Here is a 13,577-nt window from a genome sequence, read left to right on the forward strand (position 1 = left end):
TTAAAGGAAAATTGCAGCAACCATTTGGCCAAAAATTATTGCAAGTAAATATTTCCTGTATATGCAGTGATCTTCTTCTTTCCACACCTCCTCAGAGACACCCACCAATTTTGCAGTGCTTTTAGCTGAATGTATGTTTAAGGTGAAAGAAGTAAGAAAAATAACTGCTGCAAAGAACCACAATCAACCCTACAATCTCCAGTTCTACAAACCTGCCCTAGATTATTACCAAACCCCTTCCCTCTCACAACCACTCGAAACGAGGCTTAATCAGTGCCCCAGCCCTCACCTGGGACCAGCGTCTCCTGAAATTCTGATTTAATTAATTAAAGCATACACTAGAGATTATTCACTTAGTAATATGTGTACTACTAATGTAAATGGTGAAAGGGCAGTTTGAGAAAGCGAAGGAAGTTATTTAAGAACCTATATTTTTAGCCAAAAGTTCTCACCTGGACTCCTTTTGAGTGATGGCAAGATAGATTTCCCAAGAACTCTCCTCTGGAATAGCTCCATGTGGTATCAACAAACTGACTCCTGCAAAAGAGCAGAGGCAGAGGTTACCTTCAGGAATGGCTCTGGACATACAAAACAATCCATAATTGGCCTTTGATTTATAAGACCAAGAATGGCCATCGACTGGAGCTAACAATGCTCCTCCAAAAGAGTGGTTCTGACCACAACATCACCAAGTGAAAGGAAAAGACATTATTAATGTGATCCACATAATTATTAATATTTAACTGACAGCCTGGAATGATAGACTTGTGCCTATAAACCTCATGCTCCAGCAGAGCTTCTAAATATTACAGTTGACTTCCCAATGCTTTGTGTGGCTAAGTGACATTGGATTCATGGACTAGATGTGACCGAGGGCTGCTCTTCATCCAAGGGATGTGCTCCTTCTACTCCACTAGGAGAAACTGGATATGAACAAGGATGCTTTCCACCAGGTACCAGTGAAATTAAACTGTTGTACAGCACACTCAGTGCTGAAAGGTGGTATTTTACTTCGCGTACATCACACAAGGCAGAGCTCGGCTAAGCTGCAACAGGACTGCACTACCATGTACAACTGGCTGGCAAATTTGATCTTACACAGCCAGAAGGAAGCGCATAAACTGCAAATGGACCAAATATGTGTTTAAATGATCTAATTGATGGGACTATCATTATAAAAATTAGCTAAATGTATAGTATGAGGGACTTCTTCATTTATGAATTAACTGACTCAGTGCTTCTGCCTTTGCTATATTCATTCCTGAACATAAAAACAATCTGTGAAGAAATTAATACATTCCATACGTTATTCATGATTGTGCACTAAATATTAGACCCTTGAATTCTATTATGCTATCAATCTTCTCTAAAAACAGACCGCATATTTCACAGTAACCTTTAAAGCATCCATTTTATGCAACATGACAGATAAGGCTCTAAAGCATTCGGTTCAATGAGATACCAAGAGATAAGCCTGGACACACTGGTCAAATGAAATCAAAGTTGAATTCAAAGTGAATAAAGATGACCAGAGTTTTCAAGATTCCCTCAGTGGTGGAATCTGGCTATTTCTGCTATGCTGGGTATTTTGAAAAAGAAAGTATCCAACACAAGGAATCCCATTCAGCATGATACGAACTCAGCAATGTAGCGCAACGCACTCCGGGACTAGGATTTTAGCATCCTTTATTTGATTCCAATTTGGTGTTGTATGGTTTCAGCTAATTTCACAAACCATTTCTCAAGTCTCACAGACGCCTCACAATACTCTGAAGTTACAAAACAAACTCTACTCCTTAAACAATGCAAATTGAGAGTCTCTGCCGCGACGTTTCAGGGTGCCCTGCTATGGAAATCTGTCAAGCTATTAAGCGAAAAGAAAGAGAAAACTAGAAAGCCAGCAGTAAATGATAACGAAAGGCACGCTGGAGTTTTCATTGAGAGGGGAGGCTACTCTCCAGGGACGTCTGTTTGTTATACGCTGCAGAATTCAATAACATAACCAAGTCTGACAACGTTAACGCAATCAGATGTTGATGCATGTAGATTCTGCTTTGAATACGGCCCCATTATATAAGACGCTGATCCAATATCGACCTCCTTCCTGGGGAGCCCTGCTTCTGGATCAGCATCCAAGTAAGCAACGGCTTTGATTAACATGACTTTCATGCTGAAGACATCAAGAGAGGCAGTTAATTTATAACAGTTCAAATAGGCGTAATGCCTCTTGACTACTCATCCTAAGCTTTGTTCTGATCAGTAATCTCCTGTGTGGGCAACATGCTCTACTTCCCAAAATTTGCGTTGAGGGAGCTCCTACTTTTTCTTTTCTTTCCTTTTTTACCCTTTTATTTAGTTATAGAATAAAACATCAGGCAAAATAAGTTTAATCTAGAATTATTTTATATGCTTTTAGTGAGAAAGGAACTACCCACCTGTGTTTGGAACCACTAAACGGCCACCCAGGTGTCCAAAAATGGCAGTTGTCTTCAGCTCACTTTTTGTTGAAATAGAAGACAGGTTCTGAATGTACGTAGCCTTATTCCTAGCCTGTATTGTACCAAAAGCTCTATTATTCCCATGAGGAAAAGTTCCGGAATGCGCCTTTCCGTGATATTCAGCCCTCTCGGTCACCCCTAGGGACACCATGAACGAACTCTGCACTTTGACTTTGATGTCCGACAGCGGGTTGAAGAGCGACGACTCTGTCATGAGCTCCTTGTCCATGGGATCCTGCAGGCAGATGGGGCCGCTGTACGTCCTGCTCACCGTCAGGTCAGGCTGCATGGAGGAGTTCAGCAGCAGGGAGTTCCCTGGCAGGAGGAAGCAGAGCAGGGACTTGGTGACTGCATTAAGATGCTCAATCAGAACGCTCTTCCTGACCTCCCCACCGTTCCCTTTTTGACTGGCTCATCCTTCCCAATACTCTCCGGGCTCAGAACCACAGAAAGTAATGTTAAACATGAAATGATGCTACAGATCTAACAGTACTTGATCACTACGTTTCCACGCTTCAGGCAACTCCAGAGTGTGTGAATCCAAGAAGGAGCTTCCTTTTTGTTTGGATTTAGGTTTGTGTGCGTCCCTTTCTTTAAATTAAAGCCCAGTGGGTGAAATCGCATCTTCCTGCAGACCTTTTCCATGAGCTTACACGAAACAACAGCTTCATGCCTGAGGGAAACCAGGTTGAAAAGGAAGTGGGACAAGAGTAATGTAGGGAAAAATACCACAGTTTTTCAGTTAGGAGCGTTTCAGCTTGCAAAACACTCTCGAAAAAAAAGGAGAGGACAGATTTAGGGTCTGAATCCTTTAGCTGGTTTTGGTTCTTTCTATTTGTTTTTCATTGGGGTTTTTTGTTGGTTGGTTGTTTTTTAGTAAATAAAAAGTTTTCTGAAGTAACTGATTTTCTGGAAATTATCTCTACCGTGACCCTGAAAATCTGATCACTTTAAGAGACCGCAGGTTGGGTTGCTAACAATATAGTATATTACTACATATTATTATATTAACATAACCCATATAATGTATATGCTTACAGAATTTATATAATGTAATTATATTATATAATATTACCTGCTATATTATATTATAAATATTTTCCTCCAAAGAACAAAATTTGGATCACACTATTCCTCTGTCCATAGGTCAGTTTTGTTCTCTCTTTTCTAACCAGGCTGAATGGAGAATTAGCCTTTTTTTTCAGCTGCATTGTTTAGATTAGAAATGCTCTTATTTAAAAACCCCACAGACAGAGAACCCGAAGTAACAAACTGACCTCACAGCACCCTGGCATAGGAGAGAAACCGGTGTACTCAGATATTTGCAAGTGTCCAGAATGAATGTTTTTGCAGAACACTAAGTCAATCAAACAATTCCCCAGACTCAAATCAAGACTTTCATGGCAAAATGAACAACAGAGGACAAAGTCACTATTGGAGACGGCCAGTGAGAATTGCAGCCTCTAATTAAAGGCTTGGCTTTTTAACTGAATGAGTAAACATCCTTCAAACATCCTTGTCTACCAAGTACTTCTTCCAGTTTCCTGCAATTTATGTTTGGTGAGGAATGTCTCCCAGAAAATAAAGTAACTGTAAAAACAACACCGTCACCACACACACACACAAAACCACCAACCAACAACAAAACCAAATCCCAAACCACCCACAAAACCCCACCACAAAACTCTGCAGCATATTTCCCTTTTCTGAAGAAGGAAGAGACATGGGGATATTTCACACCCCACCAACACACCCACCCACCCACAGTAAGGCAGGGCTCTACGCTAGAACGTCAGCACAGAATTAAAGAAACACAGATTTAAAGTAATTGCCATTTGTACTCCTCCTCGCCTTCCTGTCTGGAGTAAGTAATACCCCAGAAAACATAGAAATAAATGGTTTAGGGTGGAAGGGACCTCAAGACCCATCCAGTCCCACCGCTGCCATGGGCAGGGACACCTCCCACTGGATCAGGGGCTCCAAGCCCCATCCAACCTGGCCTTGAACCCCTTCAGAATGCAGATGTTTGTGTGCTAGCAGCACCTCATAAAAATACTTAAAATTGAGTTTCTCAGGCTAACATCAAAATACTAATTACTTTTATTGGAATAAACAGAAGATCCATAACTGACCAGGAAGGCACTACAGACATGCTTTATTTTGGTTTATTTGGGTTTTTGTAAGTCCCAGATGTCAGTTTAGAAGGGAGTGGCAGTATTTCTAAAGCACTTAGAGCGTGGTCATGAAAGATTAAGTGTTGTCCAAGTTGCAGTGACAGTAACAGTTGCAGCTATCATCTACCTTGAACCACAGCTCCCCATCCCTGGCTTTCACCACATCTGCTCAGCATTAAGCCAAGACAGCTCAGTCACTGAGTATGAGCTTAGTATCTCTGCAGTAGGAGCTCTGGAGGGAAGAAAATGAAATCACAACACTAACCTTGTCTGACTGTTTTAAAATTAAATGTCTGGAAGCCTCCTGTCAGTGCAGATGAATCAATCACATCCACGCCGTACTCACTCTGACTCCGTCTGTAAAGAGTAACGCCAATCGCCAGCACCGCGACAGCGATGACTGCTGCTCCCAGGCCCGAGTACAAGGCAATGTCGCTGGCAGTCTCAATGTCTGGAAGGAGAAAAAGCGGGTACCAAGTCAGCAACACTCACAAAAGTGGTCAAACCATCCGCAAAGTGCATTGATTGAGGCCCGTGGCCAGGGAGGTAGAGCTTGGGACATAAATACGGAGTGGAACACAGCAGGATAGTGGAGCAGAGGGACACTGGAAAGCATGAGCTGATGTCCTGAAGCATCGCTCCATACAGGTGAGCTCACGTTGTTTTAGGGATTTCTTCATGGTCCTCAGTTTGTTTTCAAATGGGAGAGTTGGACTTGTGACAGTCGGAAGCAGAGAGCTTCCCACTAAAAAGTCTCTCGCTAGTTTGTAAGTTTTAGGTTTGAATTCTGGAGCTAACACAGCGGTTACGAATCCTCAAAAATATCTTAGTGAAGATTTCCCCTTCCTCCTCTTTATCTTCTAAGAAGGAACAGACCGTCCTCTTACTGCTCAGAGACCCCACCAGATCTCAGACTCCTGCAAGCATCTTCAGTCCTTACAAACAGGCTGGAAATCAAACCTTCTCTGTGACCACATCCATGCATTAAGCCTAAACCCAAGTTTTCTACGATTTCAAACTGCTATAGCAGAGGGTTCTTTCAGTTCTTTGAAACCCACAACATTATGTAATTGAATTATCCAGCCCCGTTATTCTGGATCTTCTGGGATTTGGGACCACGTACCATGAAATTAAATTACTTGGCAAGTACACTTAGTGGGTTCTTAGATAGTTCCCTTAGTGCCAAACTCCAGTTTAGAGGAAGAGATGATCACGTCTTCACCCAATACATCACTCGTTATCCTGCTGCGTGTTGCCTCTGCTATCGAGTGAGAAGCACTTGGTATAGAAATGCATTTATTTATAACACATGACAGCGACAAAATAACTACTCCATATCAGTAAACAATCTGCAATGTACAGAAATAGGGTAGGAAGTTAAATTCAGCATTTAATAAATAGCCAATTACCGAAAGTACTTAATTAGTATTTGGGAGGAGGCTTCTCTTGTGCATTAGTTTTTCTGCAGAAAGTCAGATAACTTCATTTTAGCTGAATGTTTAGAATGAACGTGCAACTTCAGACCACTGAGATGAAAGGAATGAATTACCTACGGGCAGCATCAGAAAAGCGAATTTTCCTGGCTCACCAGTTCCTTACGCAAACGAAACGCCTGACGGCGAACAGCACGGGCAGCTGAATTCCTGGGAAGGCAGAGCAGCTGCCGTGGGCGAGAGCTGAGTGCGGCTGTTCCCCAACATTAGTGAGATGCCGTATGAGTCGCAGCAGCGAGGAAACGAGGGGCAAACACTGCTTTGAGGAGGCTGCAGCACCTGGCAGATCTGCTGCCAATAAGGCAATGCTACCGATTCTTTAGCTGGGCAGTTGAATCAAAAGTAAAATTAAGCGTTTGGCTCAAATGTCCTCAACAGAAAACGCCCTTTCCATCCCCATTCTCAAACTGTTCCCAGGTAACCCCAAATAAGAGCATTCCAACATCCCATTCAAGCCAAACCAAACGAGTTGAAATCAGTTTCACTCAGAGCCCTCGTCAGCCCTGGGAAGCAAAGACCCTGGTTTGGAAACCTGGATCAGATGTGAGTGATGGGAACCTCCTGAATGGCGTCATAGAACATAGACGAGAAAATAGCCAGCATTTTACAGAGATTCCTTAACCTCATACTGAAACGCATTCCACTTTTTAACGCATTTAGAACTTGCTGATAAATGGGGGGAAAACGCCCACAGTTTCCATGCAAATACCAGCTTTCAGAAGAAATCCATCCCCTGCAGCACGTCAAAAGTAATCACAACTGAATAAACTTGTAAGCAACCAGCTTCTTAGAACATCACAATTGCCACACGGTTCCACTTCATCAATTACTAGAGAGAAGATTTTTTTCTCATTGTTTTTTTCATGAAATGCACTCTTAAGAATGTTGTAAAAGGAATTTTAAGCATTTTCGGTTCAAAGCTAGAAATGAGAGCGTAAGTTGTCATCTTTAAGTCTTCCATTTTGATCACTGCTTTAGAACAGAAAATTGCTGGAAATTTGAATTATCTCCTTGGGATAATAAATTACAGAGTCTGAAACATGCACAATTCACCTACCAGTAAAAACCATTGCCACCACAATGGCAACAGGTAGCAAATGCAAGAGTTGATCTCTCACCATCAATACTAGGACATAAGACACAGCTCAAGCTCTCACCTGTGAGCAACCATAATTTATTGCTCTAAATCACCTTAAATAGTTTAGCTGCTTCTTTTCAACTAATTCAGATGCCAGAAAATATAACTGTTATCCCCCTAGACTGCACAAGACTTGGACACGGGGGTTAAAATGGGAGCAAGAACGCAGCATTTAACAAAATAACAACATTTTAACTCAAGCAAAATTGGTCTGGAGAGAACTTTGTTGTCAGTGAACGCTTTTAAGAATCCCTAGAACTTGAATTTGACACTTTTCTATAAATCATGAGATTAAAACTCTTATATTTATTCTTTCCGATTCTCCTTATCATTAATAAAATGGTGAGGTTGGATGGGGCTTGGAGCCCCTGATCCAGTGGGAAGTGTCCCTGCCCATGGCAGGGGTGGGACTGGATGGGCTTTGAGATCCCTTCCGACCCAAACTATTCCATGATTCTATGATTTATCTTAAAAGAGGTACAACTGAGACTGACGCCGTATCCCTTTGAATTGCTCGCATGGAACACAACTGCTTCAGAAAGGGGGTTTTCATCTTTATGGCAGAAGTTCTTATTTCTTTGCAAACTAATACTGTTAGGGTGTTTTCAAGTAATTTTAATCCTTTTCTCTTTCTATCTTGTCTGCTGCATGTTACTTTTATGGGAGACTGGCAATTAAAAAAAAAAAAAAGAAAAGCATGATAAATTTAGGGAATGGGCTGATTTTCTGCTTATATTTTTTCCCAGAAGGAAGCAAAGTGAAAAACAAACTAAAAAAGAAAAAAAATGTATAGTCAACCAATTATTCTTTAATGAACTGCATCCTCCCAGCCCAGCGGAGCAAAGGGCTCCCGTAAAGCACTACGATTTCCGTACTTTTCAGTTACAGGAACCACGTTGGTGGTTAATTGTAGCCTATATTTCACTCCACCTCCTGACACTGTTACACAACATTTATTGAAAGCACATTTGATGGTAATGAAGTTTCTATTAACTATGATTAAGTTTCATAAAGCACCTGAAGATAATTTAAGATGTGCAGGAGCAGAAAATGAAACATTTGGTTTAGTACATTAGGAAACGTAATTGATTAAATTATCTCATTTACAGTAAGTGCTTTCCAGGAGCTGTGCAGGGCGCACATTTCCCCCCATCAGCCACTACAGTTGTTAGGAGATGGGGAAGATTTTTCTAGCTTCCCATCCTCTTCCAGTTTTCCGTTACTCTCCCTTTCCATACCTTGAAGTCCATTTCTTCATCCAGCCAGTCTTTGAGAACAAGGATCAAAAATCAGACTATAATGTCAGAGATTGCTTTATTAAGAAAAAAACTTGTCCTCCTATCTTCATAATCGACTTTGATTTCGCATCAACGATGATTCACGCGGTCCTTAACTCAGTTCCTATTTTGCTGAAGAGCAACAGGCTGTGTTACACGTTCCTAACCCCACAAAAAACCCCTTCAACTCTCCTAGGTGTCTTACACGCTAAAATCAATTCCATTAAAGTTACTTTTTATGATAAATCAGAAAATAAAGTGATTTGACTGATGCTCTGCCAAGATTCTCTAATTCAATGGGAACCGCATGGATAATCAAACAAAAAGATATCAATTGCCTGCACTAAGTTATGAGACAGACAGACTGGACGTGTCCAATTAGGAGATGATTCCAGGGAGACAAAGACAAGAGAAAATTAAAAGGGCTTAAGCAGCCAAGGCAACCACAGTGCAGTGTTGAGCTGCACACATTTGATCTCGTGTATCTACATGCCTTTCATCTGAAAGACTTAAGCACTGGAAATGGAAAGAAACGCTCTTGTGCAAACTTTATGTGCACTCAGGCCAGTTCAGTGGGTGAAGCTGGGTGGTACCATGCGTCCTACACAACCACGTCGTACTAAAAGAGCTCTTCTAAAGCCACCCTGGACAATACCTGTTCAGGTAATAGAGTTCAGGTCAGGATTTCCATGTTTTCCTAATGATTTAGGGCGCGAGTTCTATAAAATGCCAAATAACCTGATGGCCCTATGTCCCTATATCCTGAAGGAACGCTCAAGACATAAGCCTAAATATTTTATAATATAGAATAGAAGAATCTGTCTTCAAAGAAGACACTAACAATCACAACCATTACTCCTCAGGACAGGCAGATTCTTTTCTTAACTCCTTCAAAGGCATTGAGCCAAAACTGTGTTTATTTACTTATTTGTCAGAATCCAAAGGCAATTTTTTGTTGAAAATTATGCAAAAATCCTCAAAACTCTGTGTACTATTTACAAAAGAAAAAAAAGCAATGTCTTCACTTTAAAACAGACAGACCTCATGGAAATCGTGGGTTTGATGAAGTTGTGTGGGGTATTTTTTCTCTTTATTTTCTTTTTTAATAAAATCTTTCAGCCAATTCATTCCAGACATGAGCCAAAATTCCACTGAACTCAATCTAAGGCTGAGAAACAAAGAGAGCAGGACAGGAGCCTCCCAAAGCAGTAGATAAATGATGTCTATATGCCCTTTGCAGGTTAATACATATAAACACCCTTTACCAGCTGATAAATGATGGCCGAAGTGAGCTGAACAAGATTACAGAGCCAGCAGCAGATCCAGATTTGAACCAAGCAGCCTATATGAATTGCTTTTTTTCCAATTACAAGTCCTCAAGAGATCCATTCCAAGACAAGCCTGCCTGCAGAAAGGGCTCCCAGTCAGACATAAACTGCTGGAGAACGGTCACTTCTCTATTTTTAGTCTAAATCCTATGATCACAAAGTTGCTAAGATGACGCTTTCAGATGTGAAAGCTTTTCATGTAACCTTCAGTTTTATTTAGCTCCTAAACAAATAAAACAATGGCAGAGGAGAAAAATCATATTTACAAGAGAAAAAAAAATAACTTACTTTGGGATTTTATTTCATGAAGAGGTTTTTTATCTGAGAGAGAAAGAGAGAGAGAGAGAGAAAGTTGCACTTAATAAATTTACATGGAGCACATCCATTTCCTATATTGCTTCTGCCCAGCTCTACAAATGAAACATTTTCTCCTTGTTTGCTGACAATATGAATATTTTATGTTGTCCATATTTTTCGCTTAATCTTTTTTTTTTTTCTAAATCTGTTTCAAGATGTTTCTTTGCAGTAATTTCTCACTTGGTTAATTCAAGGATTTGTTAGCCTTATTGGATGCTTTTATTTAGAATATGATACATCTCAGCAATAAGGCAGTTTGAGACTTTGAAGTGGATCACTTGGCAAGGAAGGTCAGTTAAGAATTCATTATTTGTGTTTGATGTATGGAAAAGTTCGTGATGTAGAAAAATGTACAATATTTTCACATTTATTTATCTAAACAGACACCTCCTTGGTAGGAGGTTGGAACTGATGGGCTTTAAGGTCCCTTCCAACCCAAACCATTCCAGGAATCGATGATCTTTTGCGTTTCTTTGTGTGTGAAGGACCTGGCCTTGGTTACCTCTGGAGGTCGGTTACCAGCACAGTCACTGTCCCACAGCCCCATCATCCACACTAGAAAATAGCTGCCTTAATGGAAACCACATCAAGGTACAAGATATTAAGCTTAGTGATAATGTAAGCAAACTAATTACGAAGCACCTTCTCTAATTTCTTCTATTTGTGAAAACAATGGGTTTAATAATACTTAACCCAAAACACTCTTGGATTTCTGCTTTGCCAAAAAGCTGGGTGAGGGGTTATTTTTACTCCTGTTTTTATTTCTGCTAGGAAACGATGTACTTAAACACCAAAAGAACAGCATTAAACTTGAGCTCTGCATCGGAAACGAACATTTTCATGCTGCTGACACACACTGCTATCTACAGAAAGCGGCAGTAGCATTCAAATGCTTTTGCCATATAAACTGGTGCGACTGCAGATCCAGAAGCCTCCTGGCAATATTCAGTATCGCAGCTCGTTGAAAAGTGGAAAACAAAATTATTTGTGATTTGTGATGCATTAGTACAAACATGTTTGTAGTTCATCTGCTTATGGCCCGCCTGTTTGTTTCTTTTTGGGGGCACTGGGAAAAGAAATCAATAGGTTTTGAAGTTATAAAAAATAACTTTAAAGCAAATAGATGAAACAAAAAAAACCTCCACAAACCTCTCTCGTCTATTAAGCAAAGAAAAAGCTTTTACCTCTGCAAGACAGAGAGAAATCCACCATGGGAAAGAATACTACTGAGAGTACTGGTAGGGAATAAACAATGGAAGAACAAACACGCAGGAAACTGCTAAGTTATTGAGACTGTCTGGAGTGAACGAGACCTTTGCATTCGGATGGAGTCAATCTCTGGGTTTCTCCCAACTTGGAGGGTCTGGCAATCTTTCATTTATATCAAAATATCCTGGCAGTGTTGGGTTTATGGTTGTATTTGATGATCTTAAAAGGTCTTTTCCAACCTTAACAATGTGAAAAACCAAAATAATCCCACCTCTCTTCTGCCTATCAGTCTGGACTTGGACCACCTGGATGCATCCAGAACTAAAGTGTAGAAAAGGACATTCCTGGGTCAGAAGAGGTGTCACCTTTGTGTTACTGCCAGCCCCTCCAGCCAGGGACTGAGTACGGAACCGGAGAGCAGACCCCAGTAAATCACCATTTCCTTTACTGACCCCAAATCTGAACATTCACACTAAGGATTAGTATTTCTTCTCCAGTTCAGAACCAGGCCCACATTTCCTGGGCAGCTTACGTTCTCACCCTTACTTAAACTTAATTTCTTATTTGTTAACCAAAGAGGTGTTCCATTTCTACTTTTGCCTCATGAAAGGAACAGATTTAACAAGTGGTGCCTGATAAATAACATCCAAGAGATGAGTTTGCTGTAGTGCAGCACTGCATTTCCTCCCCAGTTCCCCACGGGACGAAGAGCAGAGCAGAAAAGGCACACGGTAGGAGATGAACAGGGGAAAAGGATTTTAAAAAAAATAGGGTAATTGCATAAATCCCTATTAGCTGAGAAAGCGATTACAGCCCTAAAAATAATTTGATGCAAGTATATCCATACAGCACGACCCATAAAGGAGTAAGAACATCACACTCTGAGATGAAAGAGACAAGAGACACTTAATCCTTCGGTCTATTTGAACGGACAAGCAAATTCAGCTTTCAGGACCAACGCGCTCTCCCTGCGATGACCCAGCACAGCAAACAGAGGGGACCAGCTTAATTAAAACACAGAGAACAATCCGGGCTCCACTCGTTACCTACCAGGAACAGCTTTCACACCACTAGGGCTTTTCCTTCCTCTCTTCCTAGGGAGCTCCTGCAGTTCCAGGGCAGCGCTGCCACGGACAAGGGGTGACAATGACCACATGCTCACCTCCAAATGACACTGGAGTAAATATTCTTTCCCCACAAAATACCTGGAGATCCGTTTCTGACCCCAGCATTAGGTGGAAAATCACTGGGGTGTGTGCAGCAGAGAGAAACCTGCTGTTCTGTTTGTCTGTGAGTTACTGTTAGAGCATCGCTGGGAGGTCACAGCTCCCCTAGCTCCCACCTCCCCTTAGAAAAGGAATAGGAATACATTACCCAGTGAGATTCCTGCTTGGAAAATCCAGCGGCGGCAGATTCCCCCCACCCCATCCATTCAGATAAGCCAAGAATTTAATTCTTGTAATTTTAAATAGTATTGCGCTGATGTCAACACACACATCCCCGGGAGGCTGAGGTTTTGAATGGCTTTCCATTTCAATCACCAAATTTGGTTTTTATCGCTTATGCCACTTATCCTTTGTAAAATGATTTGATAGTTCATTTGCAACATCAAAGTTCTATTTTACAGACTTTGTGTTTCACAGCTGACACTTAAGTTGGCTGATTCAGAACAGAATTTATTCATATTTAAAAAAACGCTTTTTGTATCTTTTTACCCATAATGATCCCCTTACTTATTTTAAAGAAGGCAAGGGCTTTGCACATCGTGTATTAAGAGCATTTAAGTCCCATGTGTAGCAAAGTGATTGGCTTCTGAAGGAGAAAGCTTTTGCTTCTCCAGAGATGTTTCCAGACACGCACTGTTTACTTCGCTTCTGTTTGCACTTTTTCTTAAAATTGTGTCTATAAAGTGATTCTAAATGTCACGGCCAAAAAAAAAAAAAAAAGAGTAAATAACTTCTGAAAAGGCAACCTGGGCTGGTTCCTCTGACTGCGGCTTGGGGCAGTTTCCTTTGTCGCTGCAGTGCTGTTAGCCAGGTTAGTTCATTAATAATACTACTGGCTGCACAAACATAAAGCAGAGGGGCCAAACCTGTCCAAAGA

The 13,577-nt window shown here is 41.0% G+C and overlaps 1 protein-coding gene across 5 annotated transcripts in view; it reads right to left on the reverse strand.

Annotated features, from left to right (window-relative positions):
- UNC5D (unc-5 netrin receptor D) overlaps positions 1 to 13,577 on the reverse strand; it is a 118,175-nt gene that overhangs the window by 19,449 nt on the left and 85,149 nt on the right. For 2 of the 5 annotated variants that reach the window (XM_069877455.1, XM_069877456.1), the window contains exons 8-11: positions 10,197 to 10,229; positions 4,938 to 5,123; positions 2,436 to 2,813; positions 453 to 537 (exon numbers count right to left, since the gene is read on the reverse strand). In XM_069877455.1, the coding sequence (XP_069733556.1) occupies positions 453 to 537; positions 2,436 to 2,813; positions 4,938 to 5,123; positions 10,197 to 10,229 (682 nt within the window). The remainder of the gene's footprint in view (positions 1 to 452; positions 538 to 2,435; positions 2,814 to 4,937; positions 5,124 to 10,196; positions 10,230 to 13,577) is intronic. The other 3 variants (XM_069877458.1, XM_069877459.1, XM_069877457.1) reach the window with 3 other exon arrangements.

This window comes from Phaenicophaeus curvirostris, chromosome 27, assembly GCF_032191515.1.
Source record: "Phaenicophaeus curvirostris isolate KB17595 chromosome 27, BPBGC_Pcur_1.0, whole genome shotgun sequence".
Classification (NCBI taxonomy): domain Eukaryota; kingdom Metazoa; phylum Chordata; class Aves; order Cuculiformes; family Cuculidae; genus Phaenicophaeus; species Phaenicophaeus curvirostris.